We start from the raw sequence: 24,284 nt of genomic DNA on the forward strand, positions 1-24,284 counted from the left end.
ATACAAGGCTGAAAGTCATGTTGGTTGATTATTACTGATATAAACCATACATAACTACCTTCCATATGCTGTTTGCATTGACTTTTTATTGTGAATTTCTAAAATCAATGTCTACATATTAAACCTATGTCTTTTTTGAGGGATCAAATTTTTTCCCAAATACTAATTTAAACAAATATGTATCAAATGCCTACCGTGAGCTGGGCACTCCCTTACTGATTCAGGAATTCTTGATTTTTATGTTGAGAAAAGGAAGAAGAGAAACAAAGTGAAATTCCCAAGAGCAAATAAATCTTACAAGAGACTTGATTGCTTACAATGCTAATCTTCTTATAACTTAGGAAAGTGCACATCAAATGTGAAGAAGTTTTTGTACTCCCATTAAGAAGACATGGGTATTGTTTTGTTTGTGCTCATAATGAACATGGTCATTTTATCATATTCTGAAATGCTAGCATGCTTTGGTTGTTTTCAATTCTACAGTTTCAAATAAAGACAATAGCAGTGAAACAAAATCGTTATAATTATATATTATTTTGTGCCAGTACTTTAACAATGATATATCTAATAAGTAGACCATTTAAAATTCTTCAACAGCAAAGAAATAATTCATCTAAATCCTATAACATTATGTAAAATGGGAAAATATATTCTTATAATTAACTGCTACATTAGCTTGTTCTAAGGCTTGTGGGCCTAGAAGAACAGAATGTTTGCAGCTAGTAATACCATCCATATCCTAAATAGCTTTTTAATGATTCTGTTCTTCTTTGGTTAAATTATGTCACTTTTATAAAACCTCCCAGAGGAATAAAACAGAAAACAGTAATGAACAAGACATATAAAGTTCCCAAATTCATTCAATAACCTTGTCAATACACTCATCCCAACACTGAACACACTTTCCATGCAGCCACTCTGACCTTTCTAATGAGCATCTTGTGAGAATCACAACTGCCGTAAAAGGAAAAAGATCTTATTAACCAAGAAAGTTTATATCTCATGTAAGCCTCACACATTAAATATTGCATAATCCATTCACTGGGGAACAGAAAGGATCAATATTCTATGTACAGTAATCTCAAATAAGCTTAAATGAATATTTTGTATTTGTATAATAATGACATACTCTGAATTCTAAATTATGAGTAAACATTTGAACACAAAGCATATAAATACTTTTCATTGTTTTTGACAATTCACTTATAACTGTTAATCATGCCTTTGATGCCTGATCCATTTGTACATGAGTTATAATATAAATGAAAGGCAAAGAGAAGATGCTTTTATTTGGCTACCACATAGTGTAACTATTAATAATTTTCCATATCAAAGTATATTTATTCTTTTTAATTACAGATTGAGATAGATTGGAAAGGTGCTTGGGAATATCAGTCTTTATATAACCCTTCTAGGTTGATATTTAATACCAAACTTTCGTAGACTAATAGCTAAAAATATCTTTGTTTGAAGACTCCAAAATCAAAAAAATATGGATTATAGGGGATGAATAATAACAAAAAGTTTCAAAAACAAATCCTCTCATGTTGTATTAATACTGCATCTATATGCTTCACATTTAATTATGTCTTAATATGTGCTTTCCCACATAACTTATGTCTGGTTTTGTGGTAAAGCTCAGATTAATTATGTTTCTTTTATAGTGTCTAACACAATACGATGCCTGTTTCATAAAAACCTTTGATGATGATTACAAACCCCCAGCATTACTCCAGTTACCACAAGAGTGTCTTGTGAACAAAAAATTTTTTAACAAATTTATAACCACCGAAGTCTTCTAGTAGTGACTTGTCACCGTTTTTAAGTATCCTTTTTCGGCCAAAAGGAAACGGAGTAGGACAGCGCTTCTCAAACATGAGTGCACGTTCAAACCGCCTGCAGATGCTCATTCGGGAGGTCTGGGGTGGGGCTCGAGATTCCGCATTTCTAACATGCTCCCACAGGGGCGGGAGCTGCTAGTCCAGGAGAAACACTTTTATGTAGACAGAGAATAGAAAAATGTTTCTAGGATACCAGTAAATGGGCTCAACACCTTACTGGAGTGTTCCTTGGATTTTCACAATTTTTTGTATAAAGAGGCTCTTCCCAAACACTACCTACCTTCTCAGCTAAATGATAGCAAAGAATGGCCTCGCTTCTGTGAGAACAGATCCTTCCAGCCAGAAGGTACAAAGCCTTGATAGTCTGGCTCTGAGGTAAAGGAATTACATTCCTCCCTCTCCCACTGAGGAACTCATTCGTTACCCAAACATCTGCTGAGCAATACCAAAATGCCTGGCACGACTCTGTATACTGCAGGCAGACAGAATTAAAAAGGCGCAGACACTGTGTTTGCAGAACTTGCAGTATGGTGGGAAAGATGAAACATCTTCCCCCACACAAGTAACGGCACGCCCACGTGGCAACGATCTGTGTCCTTGAAGGAGTGGAAAGCTGGGGAGCTGAGGAAAGAAGTGACACCGTTGTGTGAATCAAGGGTGACTTCCTGAAGGGGGAGGGGGCCACCCTCTGAAGGGTGAGCTGGGTGGAACGTGCAGAGTTGGAGAGTGAGGAATGGCAGACACACACGTACAGAAAGAAATGTGGATGTTTTCCTAATGTTTTAATTTCTACAAAGAAAATGATTAACATTTAACAATCTGGGGTATGTTTTATTAAAACATTTTTCAGAACTTCAAAGATTAGAGTTTCTCAAAGCTCTAGGGTTCTTAAATGGGGTTTCTTTTAGTTTGTTTTGTTTTGTTTTTAATTTTAAAGTGGAGTTTTTTAACCAGCAGCAGCATTCATATCACCTAGGAATTCTACAGAAATGCAAGTTCTCGGGTTTGGTTCCTACCCAGGACCTACTGAATCAGAAACTCTGAGGTGAGGCCTAGAATTCTGTGTTTTATTCATTGAGGAGGCTCAATTAAGTTTGAAAACCATTAGACCAGATCTTCTCTGCTTCAGTATGGACAGGAATCTCCTTGGGAGTTTATTGAAATACAGATTCCTGTGTTCCACCTCAAAGAATCCAATTTAGCAAAATTGAGCGAAGGCTTGAAATTTGTATTTTTAACAAGCATCCCACCCTATTCCGACACAGGTAAACCATTGACTCTATTTTGAGAAATACTGAATTTAAAATATAGTCTCAGAACAGGAGACGAAGAAAAGAAAAAAAGGTGGGAGAGTCGATAGAAACAGGTAGGAGAAGGGGGAAAAGATTGAGTAAAATTGCACAATGCTTGTCAGTATGAAACTAGCCAGTAAGGAAAGGGTCTGATTCTGAAAGCTCTGGAAAGAAAATTAGATCCAGAAAACTGATACCTAAGTAACATGCACATTTCATAAAGTTTGATGGACAGTTCCACAGGGACTTTTCAATAGCCATAAACAATTCCTCTTTTATAACAGAGGTCCCCGAGTATGACTTCTCTTGACATTACGAGTGTAGAGAAATTGATCGAGCTCTTCCCCGTTTGGTGCCCAAGAACTCGATAAGCCATCGCCGTTTTTAAAAGACTGTCGTTTATTGCTTGTGGGTCACAGGAGAGCTCAATGGTAGAAATTACTCTGAAAGCCTTGTCCTGTTTAGAGTGCTAGGTCAGCATTAGCCACTTCCTCTTGGAGATTCCTTCCTTTTTCCTATAAACTTTCAGGGATAAATCTCACAGTGACTTAGTATCTAGAAAGTAAAATTCTGGCTTAGAACAGCTATAACCCCACAGCATTGTGAAGTTAATTGTTAGGTTTAAGGTTGAGTTTTATCCTCGAATCTTCCTCATTTTAAAACAAAATTGAATTGCCCACTTTGTGTCTAGATTACTCCAAACATAAGATAGAAGACGAAGTTCCTGAAGTCCTCGAGGAGATATATCATTTCCGGGGGGCCAAGAAACAAGAGTTTCCGGGGCACAGATCTGCAGCTCCTTGGTACAGCACTGCAGCCTCCGTGCCTTTCCTCCCCGTGGGGCTCAGGATCCTGGCAAAAGGCAGAATTCCTAGGGTCAGATTGCTCCAGGCCTTATCAATGCATGACTTTTGGCAAATTACCCAACCTCTCCCTGCTTCAGTTTTTTCATCTATAAAATGGGGACATTAATTATAATAGCTTCATGGGGTGGGCACAGTAATTAAAGAGGTAATACATATAAAACATGTAGAAAAATCTTGACAGTAAGCACTTAAATGTTTTTGGTATTCTCAATATTTTATATAGCATAGAATGGACCTAAATAAACAGGAAGATGGCTCTTAAAATATTTTATTTATTTTACTTTGTATTATTTTATTTTTAGAGACAGGGTCTCACTATGTTGCCCAGGCTGGTCTCAAACTCCTGGCCTCAAGTAATCCTCCCTCCTCAATCTCCTGAGTAGCTGGGACCACAGGCAAGTGCCACTGTACCCACTGGCACTTACAATCTTGAATAAAAACACATGTATCATTGAAAGTACTTTGAGAAATGAATTAGTCTACATCCAGTCAAGAATGCACTATATTAGAATTTTAAAAAACCTGAAAAAGAGGGATTCAACCTTTTTAATCTTGCTTTATTGGTATTTCCATTCCAAAGTATTCCTGAAATGGAGTTTCTCAGGTCGCCTGAGTTTGTATTGTGGCTCTACATTTAAGCACAGGACCTCACCAAGCCACCTAATCTCTGTGGACTCAGGTTTCCTCATCTGCAGAATGGGCTAACAATGCATCGGGCGGATGCAGTGAGCACCTCAGGGGATCCTCAGGAGAGAGTGCCACTGTGGTGCTGTGGTGGCAGAGGTTCCTGACAGTGAGAATGAATGCCGGCCTGTGGGTCGGTAGCACATCCCAAAGCAGCTACCCCCAAAAAGGAGAAAGGGCTCCAAAGTCTTGTGCTTTACCATGAAGATTTATGTGAATTTTTAAAGTTCTGTTCCATGACATAGTCGTGTCCTTTTATATAAAAATATTTTAAATTACTTTCCAGTTAAATAACTAAAATTTCTCTCTCCTCTCTCCCCTCCCTAACTCCCACACCAACTCTCCTTATAACACACCTCAAGTAAAATTGATACTCCTTGGCTACTCACCTATTCCCCTAGTTGTAAAGACATCCCAGTTTCAGAAACTCTGAAGGAAGTTTCTATGCAAAAATCAGATTTTCACAACCAAGTTACAATAAGAAATCTAGCATATTAAACTCTTTCCTAGATTGCCAAGATTTTTTAATTCCCATTCTTTTCCCACCTTGTCTACTCACCATCAATAAAGTAAAAATGCAGCATGGAAATTGAAGGCAGAAGACGCAATACCGGAGAAGTTGGTATTCTGCGAGCATGCGCTGCAGAGCCATTACACAACTCATACATTATTCAGGGTAAATTACACCCAGATAAGTTGTGTTGAGATGTCTCCCACATCTCAAAGACACAGGGTTCTACTATAGAATTTGTCAATTTTCCAAATAGGTCTCCAAGACTTGAATAAAATCATTGGTCTATCATTGTTAAGGAAAGAAGACCTCATATCTAGTTTTTGCATAATAAAATGCCTTAACTTAGATACTAAAATTTTTATCTTGGCCTCCTAATTCAAGAGAGAGATTTTTTTTCCTGGTTTATAAAGTAAACATACCTAAATGATGGTCTCCTGGTCTAATAAATTCAGCTTTTAATGATTTAGAACAGGCTTAAAAAAAAAACTTACTACTGTGTAATAGTCAGAATGCCATAAACATGAAGTTATATTCCAAATTACTTTTTCTTTCTTTAAATATGTCAAGTTAAGTTGATTTATAGACTTACATAGGTCTCCTAGGGGAAGGTTATAGAAAGAAAGAAATGCTTCATACAAAACAGTTAGGGATCTTTCCCTTAGATCTTAGAATCATGTAAGTAAAAAATTATATTTTAAAGTGTCATGTGATGATTATATATAAACACACATATATAGTGTGTTTATAGTATAGTGTGTTTATAGTATAGTGTGTTTATAGATAGTAACAATAAATGGAGTTGTCTAACCTATTAACCAATTGAAGTAAGACTAAGCAGTGTATTTGTACTTGGAAAGTAAATGATACTTTTTCCATTTTGTGATTTATTACTTTTAAGTCATGACTATAAAATTACAAATATCATCAGCATAAACCACCGGTCTCTCAAGATTACTTTTTTATTAAAATTTGTGCCATAAAGTTGATAGATATGCTAAGATGAAATTTTCAGTGATTACATTTTTTCTCTTTTTATCATGGGCTTTGGAGTTCTCTATATTTCCAGAGCACATGCGAAGTAGTAGCTTCTGTAGTTCTGGGAAGGTAGAAGACCTCAATTGACCCACAGGTTTGGAGAGAATTTTATATTTTCCTTGAAAATTTAACTGACTATTTTAGAAAAAGAGTTTTCAAGGCTAAGGGTTTTATAAGAGAAGGTCATGATGCAAGCAGGGACCTGAGGTGCTGTGTGGGCAGGACCTGCCTGTCCCGGGGGACCCCGAAGTGTCCCTGCCCCTAGACTCTAGCTCAGAGGCCACTGTAGATAACCAGGAAAAAGGCAGTATGTGAATCTTTCATAGTCTTAAATGTTGCCCCAAATAAACTATTTAACTCGGGAAGGGGGAAAATATTGTATTTTTCTTATTATAAAACCAAGACATGCTCAATGACTAAAAAATAAATCAGAGAATACAGAAGTGTCAAAAGTAAAAAACAAACAAACAAACAAAAAAAAAAACTGAACATCTCTTAAACCTCCCACACAACCTCTACCAACAAACTCTATACCATCAATGCCATTCTCTATAGGCACTCACTGTTAAAGGCTGGTGTATAAAAATCATGTAACAACTTTCTATGAAAATATATTCTATACATGTATTATTTTATTATATAACAAAATGGAATCTTACTATATTATACATATTGTTCTGCGTGTCCATATGGAAAACCTAATTATCACTGGAAGGCTTTTCAGACACAGTAAAATCAGAAAAAGTAGTTGAATTGCCTTATTGGTTTAGTGAATTAAAGCTATGACAATGGTATGCTCCATTTACTTTATGGGAATTTAGCAGCAAATGGGTCAGAAGATGAGAAAGTTGTTCACTGTTTGGAGAACTTGATCAGCAGTCAGAACCAGGAACATGCATATAAACATTTGCACTCTGATGATTCCCTCCCCTCATTCTAAGTTACACACACACACACACACACACTATGTCCCCATGATTAGTACAACCTTTCTTAAAAAAGAATAGTAAGATTTAAAAATGTGCATGGTCTCTTATGGACTATACTTTATACAACTTGATTATATCATTGTCCAACTATTAAGATCACAATGGTTAGCGTAAGATGTTGATACATCATTATTTCAGACATTACACCCTCATAACCTTCACAGAGTTCTGTTTTCAGCTACATACTTGTTGACTAATCTTTGCGGTAAGTCATTTTCACAGGCTAATTACAGGTCACATTAACTGGCTAATCTCATCCATTATGTTTTGATTTTTCTTAACTTCATTACTTCATTTTTGTAAGGTTAATGTTTATCTTGTGGTACACTAAGGCTGCCGTGTGTGTATCTGTGTGTTTGTGTTTGTGTATGTGTTAGGCACAGTGAAAGCTGCGTAGACACTAAGGACAAAATATTAAATAAGGAACATGCTGAGGAGGTGTGCAATCACTGGTTTGGACCTTTGAAGAGTGTAGATTTGCCTAGACTTGCAATAGAAATGAATAGTAAAACATACATCTGTGTTGTGTTGGGTAATACTGTGTGAGTATCCAGACCTGTCTTTTCTTTAAATAAATTCCTCCAATATTTGTGAAGCACCCACTGTGTGCCAGGAACTGTGATGACCGTTGGTGACACAATGGTGAGCAGACAGACTAATCCTTGCCCGCATGGGGTTTCCAGCCTAGCGAGGAAGACAGCCATTAAGCCAGGATATACACAGGTGAGGGAGGTTCCCAAAGAGTAGGTGGCAGTGCTGTGGAAGCGTATAATAAAAGATCTAAGCCACCCTCCAGATAGGGGACCAAATTCCTTAAATTAGCCAGGCAAAGATGAGAAGAGGAAGAGATTTTCAATGCTGTCTGGGACTTCACAGTGAATGGTCATTAAGGTTCCTGTTATTTTGGGAAATCGATGATTCTAAGACATTGACTAGCAAAACATTTTTTATGGTCTTGGAGAATTACTAGGAGTAAGGTCTTACTGTTACTTCATGCTAAGAATATATACTGGGACTCTCAGAGTACAAGATTATTGCTTCTGACTCTGACCTGCCTGTCCAGGCACCCACCAATCACCGATTCTTGTTCATTCTCTTTCTCACCCGTCTCAACGGGCATTAGATGTCTTTCCCTCCCTCACTCTGATTACTCTTCCAGCTACACCCATCAAGCAACAATACAATAATACTGTTAAGTACGATGTTTCCCAAAATGTAATATGAAAGCTCTGGTATAAAAATAGAAATTTTAGGTTAGAACAAGAATAATTTTTTTAATAATTTATTTTTAAAAATTTCTTCTTTTAAAATAAACTCTATTGATATTAGCAAGTCAATTTAAGGAAACATATTGAGTAAATAAAAGTGGAACAAAATTAGGGCAACATTGTTATGCCAGGGGTACTCTAAACTGATTATTTAACCTTTGTGTACTTCATTTTTTTCCTTTGTAAAATGTGAATAATAAGACCTGCCTCATTGGTAAGGGTGAAATGGAAATGTCCTTAAGCTATAGCTGAGTGTTTGGTACATAATAGGTTTTTAACAAATGATGATATTCTTTTTCTCCCTTTCTTACTACCTACATGTTATCTTTCTGCTGTCAATTCCTACCTGGCCCTTACTATTAAAGATGAAAGATAAGATACTGCACATTGACTATATTTCAAATTAAAAGCCTGAGATTATCTTATTACCATTGTACATTTATCTAAGGTTAAGATGGACAGATAGGTAGAAGATGATAGATAGATAGACAGACAGACATAGGCATAAATATACATATGCCAGTACAAAAAGAAGTGATAAAGACTGGAAATCCTTTTTATGCACTAAAATCATTAGAGAGGCAGACAAAGAGCTTTAATATCATTATAACAAAGACTGTGTCTATTTTGTCTTGTTTTTTGCAGGTAAATAGGAGTGGGAAGTGCAGAGTGAGCTTTGAAACTAAAACAAAACTTTACCCTCAACAAGCCTCTGCCAGAGGAAAGGGAACTGAGAAAGGGAAGGGAGAAAGCCAACAAAGGGTGTGTTATAGCAGTTATAATTGTGGCCAGCTGGGGCTCAATCCCGCAGGGGATACAGGCCAGTATATGCATTGTTTAAAGGAGACAGAAAACATAGTTGAATTCGATTTCTTTATAGTTGTCAGCTCCATATTTATGTTTTTAAATCTAGATACTGTTGAATATATTATGAGTAGGGATTGCTGAAAAGGTCAAAGACACTTTTTCTATAAATTAAGGAAATTATTTTAAAGAAAATATTTTAGGTGTTAAGAAACATTCCCATTTCAACTCTGCATTATATGAAGAAATTCAATTATTGAGATATTCCAAAAATGCAGAAAATGATCTAAAAGTTTTATAATGAATGCATAACATAAACGTTTTGTTAAAATGTGTTAAAGGGTTATACAGAAGACTAGGCATAATGAATACAATAATGAAAATAGTGCAACTTTTCAAACAACAAATATATTTCAGTTTTAGGAAGAACAACTGTGTAAATTACTGCAGAAACCACAGTCTATGTAATTATGTAACTGAGGCATATTCTTCAAGATCAAGTGCTTGGTTATAATCAGCCATAGCTTCCTCAATCCGTCCTATTTTACCACGAACCTTTGCTCTAAGATTGTATACTACACCATCATTAGGCACCAAAGACAGGGCTGCAAAAGAAAAAAATTTCAAGGTTTGTTTATGCTAGCATTAAAAAATAATCTCATTTTTTAAAAACAAAATTTTATAATATAAGAACTTTACTATTATTTATATGAAAACACTTTTCTTCAAACATAACTATTTAGTCAAATTAAAAATATTGAATCTTTTTAAGAAAACTATCTTGGGGAAACATAGTATAATGTCTTTCTTTGAAACGTTGGCATCATCTGTGTATGATTTCTTAATAAGTCTCTATATTTCAGCTTACCAAAGCTGTTAGTAAGATATTACATAAAGGAATCTATATTAATTACATTAAGGACATGTTATCTAAAAACATTAATTCTTATATAAGTTTATCTAGACAAAAAGACTTGGTGACTTCTTTTATTGTCTAAAAACAATCACATCAACAACTGTAATTTTACTAAAATAATTGCCAAAAATATACCTTTACTAAGGTCTTCCTCAGCTAGTTCATATTGCTTTAAACAGCAGTATAATTGTGCTCTGTTAAAATATACTGCAGCCCAAAAGGGACAGCTTTCAACTGCATATGCAAAATCTTCTTTCGCTTCTTCATATTTCTTTAATATTGTATTGGCAACAGCTCGATTCATGAGAGCATATTTGTCTTCTGGATCAAACTTTAAAGCCTTTGAGAAGTAGTCACTGGCCTAAAAAATGTGAAGATAATGATAATTGGAATATATTTCCATTGACAACCATACAAAAATTTTAAGCACATTTACTCTTAATTTAAAATTAAGGCCGGTGGTATACCAAGGGGCCAGTGGAAGCATTTCATCCCAGATACAGAGGTGCATTGTCTGTAAAGAATGTAAAAACCAATAATAAAACTGAACAAAAGTTGGCTTTGTGTTATTACCATGTGTCAGCAATTCTAAACAATGTCAATGATAAAATATTCCTCCTTGCTGAGTTGAAATTCTCCCACTACTTGACACCCAAGCCCTATAGCCCTGTATATAGTTTAAAAAAAAAAAAGGTAAAACACACATTAGAAAAGAAGTCCAGGCCGGGCGCGGTGGCTCACGCCTGTAATCCTAGCTCTCTGGGAAGCTGAGGCGGGCGGATTGCTCAAGGTCAGGAGTTCAAAACCAGCCTGAGCAAGAGCGAGACCCCGTCTCTACTATAAATAGAAAGAAATTAATTGGCCAACTGATATGTATATAAAAATTAGCCGGGCATGGTGGCGCATGCCTGTAGTCCCAGCTACTCGGGAGGCTGAGGCAGAAGGATTGCTTGAGCCCAGGAGTGTGAGGTTGCTGTGAGCTAGGCTGACGCCACGGCACTCACTCTAGCCTGGACAACAAAGCGAGACTCTGTCTCAAAAAAAAAAAAAAAAAACAGAAAAAAAAGAAAAGAAGTCCATACAAGAAGATAAAATACAAATGAGAAAAGTAACAGTTTGCCTATAAAAACAGAGTAAGAGCTAAACAGATAAATGAATTTTCAAAATAAGGTTCTAAGACATACCAAAAGGGATAAAAGTTAGCCATACCAAAAGGGATAAAATATTATAAGAAAGGGAGAGGAAAAATCAGCTTGTCAAGAAGACCCTTTGACTATTATCATATAGATTATTCACAATTCATCACTATGCTCAAAGTGTACAGTGCAGACCAGTTCACCACAATCTGGCTTCCATCTACCTCCCTTATTCCATGAGCTCTTCTCTTGCTAAGGTTGCCAATGTCCTCAAGCCAAGGGACATTTCCTAGTTCTTTTCTTCCATGACATTTCTTTGGGATGGACACTCTTGATCTTTCGTTACTTCTTAAAATCTTCTCTGTCCTTGAGACAAGGTGTCTTACTAGCTTTTCTCCTACCTCTCTGATCATTCTCTCTGTCTCCTTCACTGAACTATTTTCCTCTCTGTTTCTCAAAGATCTGTCCTCTATTCACTTCCATTATGGGTAATATGGAACGTTGACTGCATGGTGGCTGGGAGCCCAGACCATGGAGCCAGATTGCTGAGTTCATATCCTGCCTCTAACTTGGGTGAGTTACTAAAGCTCTATTTGCATAGAGCTGAAAAACAAAGGTAACAAATAAAATTCCACTTCCAGTGTTGACGTGAGAATTAAGTGACCTAATATGTAAAGTACCGAGAATGATATGCAAAATGCAGTGATGACTCAATCAATTATTATTGAAATGTCATTTTTTTCCAATGTCTATAAGTGGAGCAGCAACATAGCCTTCAGGTAATGTCCCATGAACTTCACTTTCTCTCACTTTTGAAAGGAAAGGCAATTAGATCAAGACTGTATAACCCATCCCTTCCCTGAATCCCTGAATGGCAGCTATTCTATACCACAGTTAAGAGCAATTTAAGGATCTATTGAGATGGGGGCATAATTGACATCCATCTGTGAAGAGCTTGAAGAGAATTCGCTCCTCAAAGAAGGCTCACTCGCAATCATCAGAAATTGCGGCAAGGGAAAGACTCTAAGGAGGACCAAGAGTTTCTTCATAAAGTAATTTGGGCTTCATTTTAATTCACCAATAAATTATCAATAAAACCTATACAATTATATATTACAAGAGCATGGCTTTGACCATGTAGGAGCAAATACCTACCTTGGCTAAGAGAAAAGAACTCAGTAAAACACCAATAGCACACCTAACTTTGTACAACATAACTTTCTATTGTAGCTTCCAAAATATATTACTTAAAAAATGAAAACCTACAAACTTAGTGAGGTTACTTGAAGTATAGGAGTATTATCTATAAAGCAATTAGAGACTAAAGACACCTACTAAAGTATTAATTATAGTAAAGTTACTTTAGTAAAGTAATACTTTACTAAATTACTGAGTTACTAAATTACTTTAGTAAAGTAATACTACAGTATTAGCCATAAAGTAATTAGAAACTAAAGACACCAATGAATGGCCTTGATTTTTTAACAATTGGTCTAATGTCCTCAATATCTGTAATGTGTATTCTACCTGAGTTGAAAACCAAACAAGCAAGCATTACAGACCAAAATGTGTGAAATATTGCCAAAACAGTACTTGGGGAAAAGACATAACCTTAGTGGCTTATCACAATATAAGTGAAGGGGTAACAACAAATAAATTAAGTTTCCAACTCAAAAAGATAGACAAAGAACAAGATAAATGGAAGGGAAGTAGAACAAAAGAGTGACTATAGACAAAAAGCAAAAATTAAAAAGAGTTTGAATCCTGTAAATCCATCACAATTCAAATAAATTCAAAAATAGAAAATATCATCTAATAACCCAACATTTATATATCAGACATGAAGAATTGCGGTCCAAAGAGGTTAAGGGGGGTCATACAAAACCAGAACTAAAATCCAAATATTCTCACTCCCAGTCAAATGCTCAGGTGACTGAAGTTTAGAAAAGGTATAAATTAAAATGAGTTAGATAATCACATCATAAAGAAGGTCTTGAGGGAAGTGTAAGTGGGAGAAAAGAACAAAGGATTCCAGGCTGGAAGCTGGTTTCAATAGATATAGCCAGGGAAGTGCTAACACTTTGAGAGGTCCAAAAGATTGTTTACTGGACAAGTGTTGAATGTTTGATGATAATGAGAAGAATAAACCCCAGAGGTATAAACATTTAATAAATAAATTATAAACATCCCTATGAAAAAGAACATTTAAAAAAAAAAGAACAAGTGAATTAGTGAATTATTAACCTGAGATAGTAAGGATTACATTTTGAAACTGCATATATGACAAAGAAAGCATTTAATGTCGAAAAGGAAATATTAAGGAAAACTCACATTACCTGGGAAAACTGCCTGTGGTGAAAGTAGATATTTCCTGCATTAAAGTAAGCAAGTGAGTACTTGGGGTTTAGAGAAATTGCTCCTTGATAGTCTTTCATTGCATTCTGCCGTTGACCCATAAACTCATGAATCACACCACGATTTGTTAAGAATTCTGCTGTAGTATTGATCTGCAATATAATAGTATGAGTATTTGGCATCTGGGAATAGTATTTATCTCCAATTTCATGTCTGCAAAAATGAACGTTATGAAATCTACTTGTGGGAAACTAGTAATTTTATAGGGCAGGTAAAACTCCATTAGAGCAAATATTTTGAGAAAGGACTTGGCATGAAGTTGGTTCAATGTCAACAGTTTGTTGATCTGGTTGCAATAAAACAAATAATCTTAGTGTTTTACTCCATTACTTTCAAAGGAATAGACATAGCGGAAAAGCTTATCTGTTTAGCTATGTTAGGCTAGAGAAGAAATTAGATTTAATAATTAACATGCTTATTTGTCCTATGTAGTAGCAATTATATTTCAGTTCTTTCCTTTTCCTCCTCTTGAATATTACTACATCTGCCCAAATCTACAGAAACAAAGCCTAAAAGCTAGAAGAAAACATGAGTTTCTGTCATTACATACAACATGAGGGTTTTATTTGTCATTTCACTGCAGGAAAAATCTGGGAAACATTGTTCTTTCTTTTGTTCTTTATTTCTTTCAAATCTAGAACATTATTTTACATTTTGCGTTCATTGTGTATTACAAAATAATATTGATGTACCAGGAAACTATAAACTGTATTTACTGAAAGGAATCAACATGTATCAGGAATTTGGGTTTTTGAATTTTAAATCCATTTAGGTTACAAAATTGCCAAGCCATAATTCTACCCTAGAGATCACTCAGGGGAAAAGAAAAACCACATTATTTTCTCCACAAGTCACTTTAAAAAGGTAACTGAGAACTTCTTTATTAAACCTATTTATTGATGGTGTTAATTTATGCTAATAATAATACACTCTAAATGGATTTTTTACCTTTATGGCGGTATTCATATCCTGCATTGCAGCAAAATTATTACCCATCTGAAGACAGACCATAGCTCTGCCTTCATAGGCTAGGTAGCTCTTTGGATCAACTTCTGTGGCAATGGTAAAGTGCCTCCAAGCTTTCTGGAATTTTCCTTGATCCTAAAATAATTTTCCGATTACATGATGTAGGAAATAATCCATAACACACCAAATGTTTATGATTCTAACTCACTCAAACAAAACCTCTAGTAAGGGTATATTTACATTGTGCTAAATCTAAGGTATTTTAAACAAAGTAGACTATACTATGAGTGTATACAGTTGGCTAATTATCTATGAGTGTTTATGATTAAATTTTAATTAGTTAAAATAAGTTTAATTGCAGTCATCTCTCATACCAATCTTGGACAACATAAAATTATGGCCACCATGTGAAACATCAATGCTTCTGACAATTGCCAAAAAATTTACATTGAGCTCCACACACAGGCAGGAATTGTATTTATTTGCTTGGCACTGAATCTCCAGTTATACATAAGATATGCATACTATACATAACAAAATAAGTACATGCTGAATAAATAAATGAATAAACTAATGGTGTGAAGCCTATTTCCATAAATTGTACCAGCATCTGGAATTTTAGAGTCACTATACATTATTCCATGGAAAATGCATGTAAATCTACAAAGCATCTGTTTCTACCAACCTTAGTGCCAATTGGAAAGGAAAGAATAAAGGTCAGGAGAGGGGCACTGTTAACAGAACAATGTCAGAGTGTTTCCTAGGGAAGACCAGCTGACAACTGAATGTCTCCCCACAGGAAGGCAATGAGTTACTAAATTCATCTTGGTCCAAGGTCTGTCTTTTTCTCATGGGCTCAAAAACCCAATTTGCCAGAATCTCAGAAGCTCACTCACTTTAGCCCAGCTGAGCCCAATGACTCTCGCATAAAACTAAAAAGAAATTTAACTCTTAAGGGAACTGGACCCTATTTTTTTATTAGAACGTCTTCTCTCTCTCGGTATAAGCTATTAATATTTGGAAATCCACATTGTAATCACAAGTTCATTTAATAAATGAATTGGGAAAATTGAGATGAGGTTATTGGCATATTAAACTGCAAAACCCATCAAGATGGGATCTCTGTTATCTGCTCCTGACAATGTCTGTTGTGCTCACCTCTGTATTCCTAATGCTAGGCAAGTAGTTAGGGAAATCTACAGGTATTTGTTGAGCAAACTGTCCCTCCTTCCCCTGGGCAGAATTGGAATAGGCCCAACTCTCCTTTTTCAGTCCTTCTTTCCTGATTCAATTCTTTCCACTGATGTGCTTTTCAATTCCTTTTCAGGATGCTATATACCTAGTGAGACCTTCATAAAGTGCAAATTAGATGTCACCTCTCTGATTAGTGATATTCACATTTTTAACTGGACTATAAGGCCTTCAACTCCAGCCTGTCCCCTGCCCATAATATTCCGTCCACTGGGGCACTCTATCTCCTTCTTACAAGTCTTCCTAATGGGCTGTTCTCTCTGGAACACTGTATCCTAGCCCCAACCCACACTTTCACACCTCAACTTAAATGTTAGTTTCTCAAAAAAACCCTCTCACCTCTCAAAGCAAGCTAGGTTCCCTTGTTTTAAGTTGCACTAAAACTCATATTTTTCCTTTGTTGCACTTCCCATAATTATAATCAAATAACTATATATATATATATATATATATAAATATAAAATTAAGTGTTTGATGCCTATCTCTCTACTTGGTAGTAAATTCTACAAGAAGAAACAAGTATATCTTGTTCATCGACAAGTATATCTTGTTCATCGCTATATCTCTAGGCCTAGAGTGGTTCCCCATCCTATATTTGGTGCTCAGTAAACGTCTGTTGAAACTGGGCATGGTTGCTCACACCTCTAATCCCAGCACTTTGGGAGGCCAAGGTGGAAGGATTGCTTGAAGCTAATAGTTCAAGACCAGCCTAAGCAACATAGCAAGACTTTGTCTCTACAAAAAAAATAAATAAATAAATACAAAACTTAGCCAGGTGTAGTGGCATGTACCTGTGGCCAGCTACCTGGGAGGCTGAGCCTGGGCAACAGAGCAAGACCCTGTCTCAAAAAAAAGAAAAAAAAGTTCTGTTGAATACAATGAATGATGATGTTAACACATTTCATTGGATTTCAGTCAGCTCTAGTTGCCTTGAAAGTCACCTTGTCTCTTTAAATTGACTTTGCAAATTTGTACTGTGATCAATAATGGCCAATTTTGTGTTTAGCTCTAAGAAAGCAATCTTATATCTCTTATTAATAAGTTCTAAGGCATACCTCACTAATACTACCACTATCGCCCCCTCCAAAATTATCAGTCTTAGGTCACCCAAACTCACTTATTTTTTAAAATAAATCAACTTTAATGGAAGATTATTAGCAGGAATTTCTGTGAATTAAAATAATTTAAAATTTTGAATACTGAAAGGGATAAAAAGAAGATTTAAGATTACTCAGTTACTTTTCATGGCAAATATAGCACATTTAAGCACCTTACTATGAAAATGTCACTACATTTTTTATTAGTGCAAATAGCTCCGTGATTTAGGAAATTTTGGTACATGGGTCAGGCCAGAGTGTCCCAGAAGTCACTCTGAGACTTGCTTGGCAACATACAGAGTAGCACTTGTATATCTTGCTGGAAGGACAAATGCCTGGCCTCTTGCCTTCCCAGCAAGTCCTCATTCACAGCAATTTGAAAGATGACTGAATTCAGAAGTCCCCAAACAGTGTCTATCTGACCCATCGTATGGCTGCAGTCTACTTCAACACTTTCATACATTGTTTATTCCTTTTAGCTTTTCACTAATTCAATAGGACAAAACTTACAGAGCCCAGGTATAAGCTAGTAAAATAAAGGTTAGCCAGATTCTCATATGTGAAATTCATCGGGTGAATTTTAAAAGTTGTTTGTAAATGTAGGGGCAAAGTAGGGAGAGGTGCAGACCTTAAGGAAACTCAGATTGAAAAGCTCCTCATCTAGCACACAGGTCCCCAGGCTTACCCAGGCAGGTCCCTGTAACTAACTGAACCCCAGATCCCCACTGCTGCCCTGGAAACTAAAGATAAGGGAAAGGTAAATGCTCATAACCAAAGAAATGACATTTATCCTCATCACTAGTAAAGGCCCAAATAGATCTTTCTCCTGTCCAAAAGATGCTTTCAATGCTCAAATGTTGTTATATAATATTACCTGCAAAATATAGCCTAAACAAATTCTGGATTTTATATATGATGGATTAAAATGCAACGCTTTCAGAAAGTCCTTCTGTGCTCGATTGGTGGCTTCACCATGACCATATTCCATGTAAGAATTTCCCCGTCCAATGTAAGCATCCAGAAAACACGGGTTAATTTCAATAGCCCAGGTAAAGAATTTGATAGCTTCTTCAAACTCTTTAATTCTGAAAATAAATGAAAATATTGATGCATTCTGATGAACTGATACATTTTAATGACATACAATGTTTTTTTGTATAAGACTTTCCCATAAATATTTGAATATCCCCTTATGAAAAATAATATTTCATTTTTATTTCCATCATAGAAGGGAAGCACACAAGTTCAAATGACCTAAGGAAGCCTGACAGGTTCTTTCAAGATTTTAGTAAAATGAAAGAAAGAAGGTAAGAGTCATTTTCATAGCAGAATGTGATGGAATGATATTCTGGAAGTCTTTTTTCAAATTATAAAAGTCTGAATGGCATGCCTATACCTGTTTTTAATAGTTATCAATTACCAGTATAGAAAATCATGTGCTATTACTGATTTTAGTCTATTTAAATTAGACTAAAATAAATTTACTTATATGTATTTAATATTTTACTATACAATAAAATGAACCAGACTTTCATCACACAGACGTCCTTACTTTAGATCTTCTATTAATATAAAGGTAGCCCATTTCATTGTGGATACCAAGAGAGGAGATGAGAGAAAGAAGCAAAATGCATTTTATTTATTATTAATAACTTGGGAATGTATGCAGATAAATGATAACTCTGTTTCTCTATCCTCCCTAATTACTCTCTTAAGGCAAGGGTGACAGCTGTTGAAGGAATCAAATATTTGTTCATGAGCATATAAAGTCACTTCTCCATTTCATATGAATATCTAATAATTATATTTAGTCTCAATTCACATGGACAGAGTATACAATTTTTTAAAAAATAGAATAAGGGAGGTAAAATTGAGTAACTGCTCACTTACCAGGTACTTTGCAAAATGCTTCACATGTGCTATTTCCTTTAATCCTTCCCAAAACTCTGTAAGCTAGTTATAATTATCCACATATACAAATGAACAGAAAATCATGGCAGAAAAGTCTTCACATAGGAAATGGTATAGTAAATAGCATACTAAGTTTGCACAGAATAAATGCCTGAGATTCAAACTCAGGTTAGTCTGACACCAAAATCCATGCTTGTCCACACAGCCAACTCTACCACACATTCTGCACCTACCACATCCCTGTGGTTGGTGTGCAAGAGCCAGTAAGCTGGTATCTCAACAGTGTAGTTAGAAGAAAGGCTTGGAGTTCAGATTTGAGCCTTAGTATACAAATTAATACTAATTCTTCAAAGTTTTTAGGACATAACGAGTGATAGGCGCACCATCTGAGGGATGGTCATGCTGGAGACTCAGACTTGTGGGGGGAGGGGGGGAAGGGCATTTATTGAAACTTTAAAATCTGTACCCCCATAATATGCTGAAATAAAAAAAAAAGTTTTTAGGAGGATCAAAGAAGAGCAAGTGAAGAACATCTAGCATAGAGACCCTTACCCAATAAAGATTATCATCTTCCTTCCATTCTTTTCATTACTTCCCAAACAGGCTTCGAAATTTAGTAAGATACATCACCACTTTGCTCATTTTTCCTTTATGAAATACATGGAACCCAGGATAACTGTTCTAGAACAAATCATCTCCTAGATATTAATCAAGAATATCTCTTATAACAGTGTTTCTCAAACTTTAGCCCTTCCTTCACAAGAGTTGAATATTTATCATTTACTGAATATTCACTTGACAATTCACTTTTTTTACTTAACTAAATTTATATTAAAAGATAACCAAATTTCAGTACCATAAATTGAAAAATTATCATCTCATGCTATACATAGAAGGCAACCCTAAAAATAAATAAAATTGGAGCTGGATAAGGTAGTCTGCAGAAACTGAAACTGAGGGGATGCACCACTGGCTACAAAAACTTAGAAAGTTAATAAAGACTCTTAGTCGAGACTTTCACCTTGATGTGTTCAGAAGGTTTGAGAAACAATTCATTTTGAAACTGAAAAGGGATTCAGTTTCTCACGACGTGATTCAGTAATTTTTTTAATGCTTCTCTACACTATGAAAAATAATTGAGTTACTCATGATACTTGCTCCATGTTTTGGCAAACACTACTCAACAAGCATTCTGCTAGAAGATTACAAAAGAACCAACAGTGAAGCACTAGAAAAGCTTGGTTTCTGATTTTACAGACAGGCAAAGATTAACACGCATGGATATCAACCAGATGCTATCTTCTGAGTTCGCCCTAGATTGTTACCCAGAAGACACAGGGTCACTTCCCTCAGGTAGTTCACAATGAAATAGTATTCCTCTTTCCTGATGATCGGCGCTATTTAAGAAGCAAAAGTTCCTTTGCTTTTCTAAGTGCGCTTCTCACTATATCATAGCAATAATTCTAAACATGGCATAACAGATTCTTTATCTGAAATAATTAACCCATAGTTATTTGGGGTAAATGCACTTAGTTGATAGATTGTGTTGTGCTCAGTATTTTTTTATCTATGAATAGTACAGTATTTACTTATGATGCATACTGATGGTGACCATGTAATCTGAAATTTCCAGGGAAATATCCATTTATTCATATGTTCCCCATAAATCATTGAAATGCTCCCAGCATACTGACATTCATGCTGCATCGTATGCAATATGACATCCATATTGCATTCATATCCCCTCTTACCCAGAGCAATTATTAATACAAATCCTTTGTGAGTACATATTCTGATACATGGCTTCTAAAATACAATCTCTCCCTTTGTACAGCCTAACCAATTAAAACAAAACAAAAACAAGGCAGTGAACTGAAACTCACCACTATGTGGTATAAGTTGTGAATTACCAAAAGGCAGTGATTGAAGCTATTTTTCTTTACTGATCAGCACTAAGATTTAATGAGCATCTAATCTGTTCAGTCTAAGTAGATAATCATTAAACCTTTAAAGCTGGAAAGAGATCTTGAAAGCCACCTAGCAAGTTCCTCAAAGCTGACGGTGAGTAAAATTGAGTCCAGAGAAGGTAAAAGTGCTGAAGACAGAGACTTCCTAGCTTTCTGCACCAAAGATCGGAGAAAAGATGAAACAGATCCCACTGTGGAAACAGCAACTACATTTCTCTGAAAATGTGTCTATCACAGGTCCTACAGATTGAAGCGCTTATTAAGTAACAACATGGCAGTTAACCAACGGAAAAATGTGGCAGAATATGTTATGTCAGGATACCTATTCGTTGAAATGTAAATGGTTAAGCATTGTTTACCACAAACATAAAAGTATATCAAATGAGTTTTTCTAAAATAAAACTTGTTTGTGCAAATCTATAGTAATGGGGTCACTCATTGAAGGTGCATGATTCTCCTTACAGTGTCCTATCAATCAGGTATCACGTGCTGAGCTTGGCCACTAGGCCGTGGACACAACGGCCCACTGCATCTTCCAAATCAATCACCTACATGACCAGATATGCCCTACTGAGTTGTACAAATAAATCACAAATCCCTCCCCAAACTAAATAACCTGGCTTGCAGAGTTAAAGATTCAAGAATATTTTATGCAAATATAAGAATAGTAAAATAAAATGTGATAAAGTAAAAAAGTAGAGAGGATAAATATCTGAGTAATCTCCCTCTACAATGCTATTTTTTAAAATATTAAGGTGGCTTTCTCAAAGAGCTCTAAAAATTAACTCTACCATAACACTCTTGGTGACTAAATTGGGCAACAAGTAGGATATTCAAGCCTAAGGAATGTTGTCTCCTAGCAACCACAAGAGTGAGAACCAGAGATATACAAAGGATACTTCAAAAGTCTGCAAGACCATGAGATCAAAGAGCAAAGGCCTAAAATTTTAAAATTTATTCCTCTTTAAAACTTTTCCAAATGAGAAAATTTTTACTTTTCCCGCTATAAAACACTAAAAGTGAATCCCCATAGTTAGAAACCATACAGCTATCATATAAGTGTGTATTATTAGCTCACCTTGAAAAGCAAAAATATTTTTTCCTGAAATAAATATAAGCAATCACTAAACCTTCTTTATTGTTACATTCAGTAAAACTGTTAAAACTCAGAACACATGGAATTGGGACTCTGAGTTTTCAGGGCTTTACTGTTGATTTAAATTCTACTTTTATTAAAGGACAATAGAGATTCTAGTCAGGTGATGAAAGCTGGTTATTTGGAATTGCAAAGCAGTTTCAGCTTAAGGAGGCTCTGCCATATACCCCCAGTGATTACATTTCATAAAAGAGACTGTGAACTGACACACAGAGAAATTTACTGACTATAATGGTTGCTAAACATAGGAATGAGGTTCAGAGAAATTCTGGAGTCTGCTTTTAGTTTTGGCAGAATGCAATGACCTTAGACACTTTTGGTCTGCACCCGCCCACCAAAACAAACACATCAGTCATCATTATTCCATCTCTTCTTAAGAATGACAATTACTCAAAGAAATGGATTGTACGAAGGTGCTGGATTAAAATAGACAATGGCATGACCATGTTTTGCTGTCTATATAAAGTGAAAGATCTGAGACTGGTTTAGGCCTTTTAACACAAAGGCATCTTCAGAAGTTCCAGTATAGTACACTTTGTTCATGAGCTAAAACATCTAAATCTCATGGGGAAATATAGCTGTACTATCTATGTCCTAAAAGGGGAAAAAAGAATGTCAATTTCCTAAATAATTCAAACTATGTTCTATTTGCTAAACTGCCTAGTCTACATAATTTGCCAATATTCTCATTTCATCCTTCAAATTAACTGCCATTGTTTCTTTCATTTAAAAAATGCTATAAACTATTACTTTTCAAATACATTTTATCCTATATGCTAAATCTCTATGATTTTAAAAGCAAAATGACCAAAAACTAATTTTCAAATGTGAAATGTATACATAGAAATGTAAACATTATGGTTAGCCAAGTCTGTATACTATAATACTATCTCAGAGTGTATTTTAAACTGATCCTCTTCTGTATTTTAGCTTATATGAGAGTTTTTTCTCTCCTTCTATAGCTTATTTTTATTACAATCCTAGAATAAGTAATAATGCTTTAAGCACTGTCATTTTTTTGTAGACTTTATTGTGTTCTGTAGATATTCACTGGTATTGTTTTACACAATTTTAGATTTACAATTATTTTTCTTAAATGAAAAATTTTCTTGAAAACATATAATTTTTTGAAATCACTCTCTCTTCCAACAAAGAGGCATTGTAAAAGTTGGTCCTACATATTACGAACAAAATAAATCATTTTATGCTTACATACTGTAAACTATGCATAACTCTATTCTATATATTACCAAGATCCTTCCCAGTGTCTAGGCTTGGATCAGATCGATGCCCTCTCACGCAGTGATGCAGGCATTTACTTGCTAATCTTGCTAAAACAATTCATTAGAACGCAGAGGGGTGCTCATGACACGCTAAGTGTGGTCCCCATGTCTAACCAGGGAATTCTTTGTGTCCCGCCCACTTTTGCACACTGTCACATTCACAAATTTTCCCCAATTTCTTCCGTTCCCTCTGGCTTACTTTTAGAGCTATAATTACATAAACCTGATGCCTCCCCTTTGACACCAGTTGCACTCCGTACCTGTGATGGCACACGGCGACAGCTTGACAAAGGTTCACGTTAGTCTGGCTTACCAGTGCAGCTTGTTTAAAATCCTGAAATAATTATTCGAGTTTTTTGTTAATTTTGCAACATTACTTCATGCACTTTCTTAAAATTCCTTCTAACTTCAACTCCACCATGAATAGACATAACACAAGCATCAAAATAAACACCTTCCTACAACTTTATTTCTTCTTTATAATATCACATTGAGTAAGAATGGCTGAGGCAAAGGAAACCCATTATTGTAAACTCACTCAGAATCTTGTGTTACTCATCTCCACTTCAAGAATAGGGACTCTACCTGTGGTTTTTGCCCTTCTATGTGTAGTAAGCTATCTCATTTACTTTCTTTTTACTGTTTATACCCAGTGAACACCGCCAAAGACTTCTCTGTTTAGATATAAAAGGAAATGCACCTGGAGAGAACCTTGGGAGTTACATGACTACACCACAAACAGGCACCCAGGGAAGGGGAAGGACACACTAGGCCTTCTGTGTAGAGTGGCCAAGGCTGCTCCTACCTCTGGAGTCCACACTCCTGCTGAAAAGGCATCCAGTGATCCATAAGGCCTCCTGAGAGGGGAAAATGGAAACTCTAACCCCAAGATT

At 35.6% G+C, this 24,284-nt stretch overlaps 1 protein-coding gene across 2 annotated transcripts in view; it reads right to left on the bottom strand.

Annotated features, from left to right (window-relative positions):
* Positions 1-9,682: 9,682 nt before the first annotated feature.
* TTC6 (tetratricopeptide repeat domain 6) overlaps positions 9,683-24,284 on the bottom strand; it is a 181,080-nt gene continuing 166,478 nt past the window's right edge. For both annotated transcript variants that reach the window (XM_076004083.1, XM_076004082.1), the window contains 6 exons: positions 23,652-23,725; positions 17,949-18,159; positions 14,709-14,861; positions 13,682-13,852; positions 10,345-10,570; positions 9,683-9,898 (listed from right to left, as the gene is read on the bottom strand). In XM_076004083.1, coding sequence (XP_075860198.1) covers positions 9,762-9,898; positions 10,345-10,570; positions 13,682-13,852; positions 14,709-14,861; positions 17,949-18,159; positions 23,652-23,725 — 972 coding nt within the window. In that variant the 3' untranslated portion in view covers positions 9,683-9,761. The remainder of the gene's footprint in view (positions 9,899-10,344; positions 10,571-13,681; positions 13,853-14,708; positions 14,862-17,948; positions 18,160-23,651; positions 23,726-24,284) is intronic.

The sequence above is a fragment of the Microcebus murinus genome, chromosome 6, assembly GCF_040939455.1.
Source record: "Microcebus murinus isolate Inina chromosome 6, M.murinus_Inina_mat1.0, whole genome shotgun sequence".
NCBI lineage: Eukaryota > Metazoa > Chordata > Mammalia > Primates > Cheirogaleidae > Microcebus > Microcebus murinus.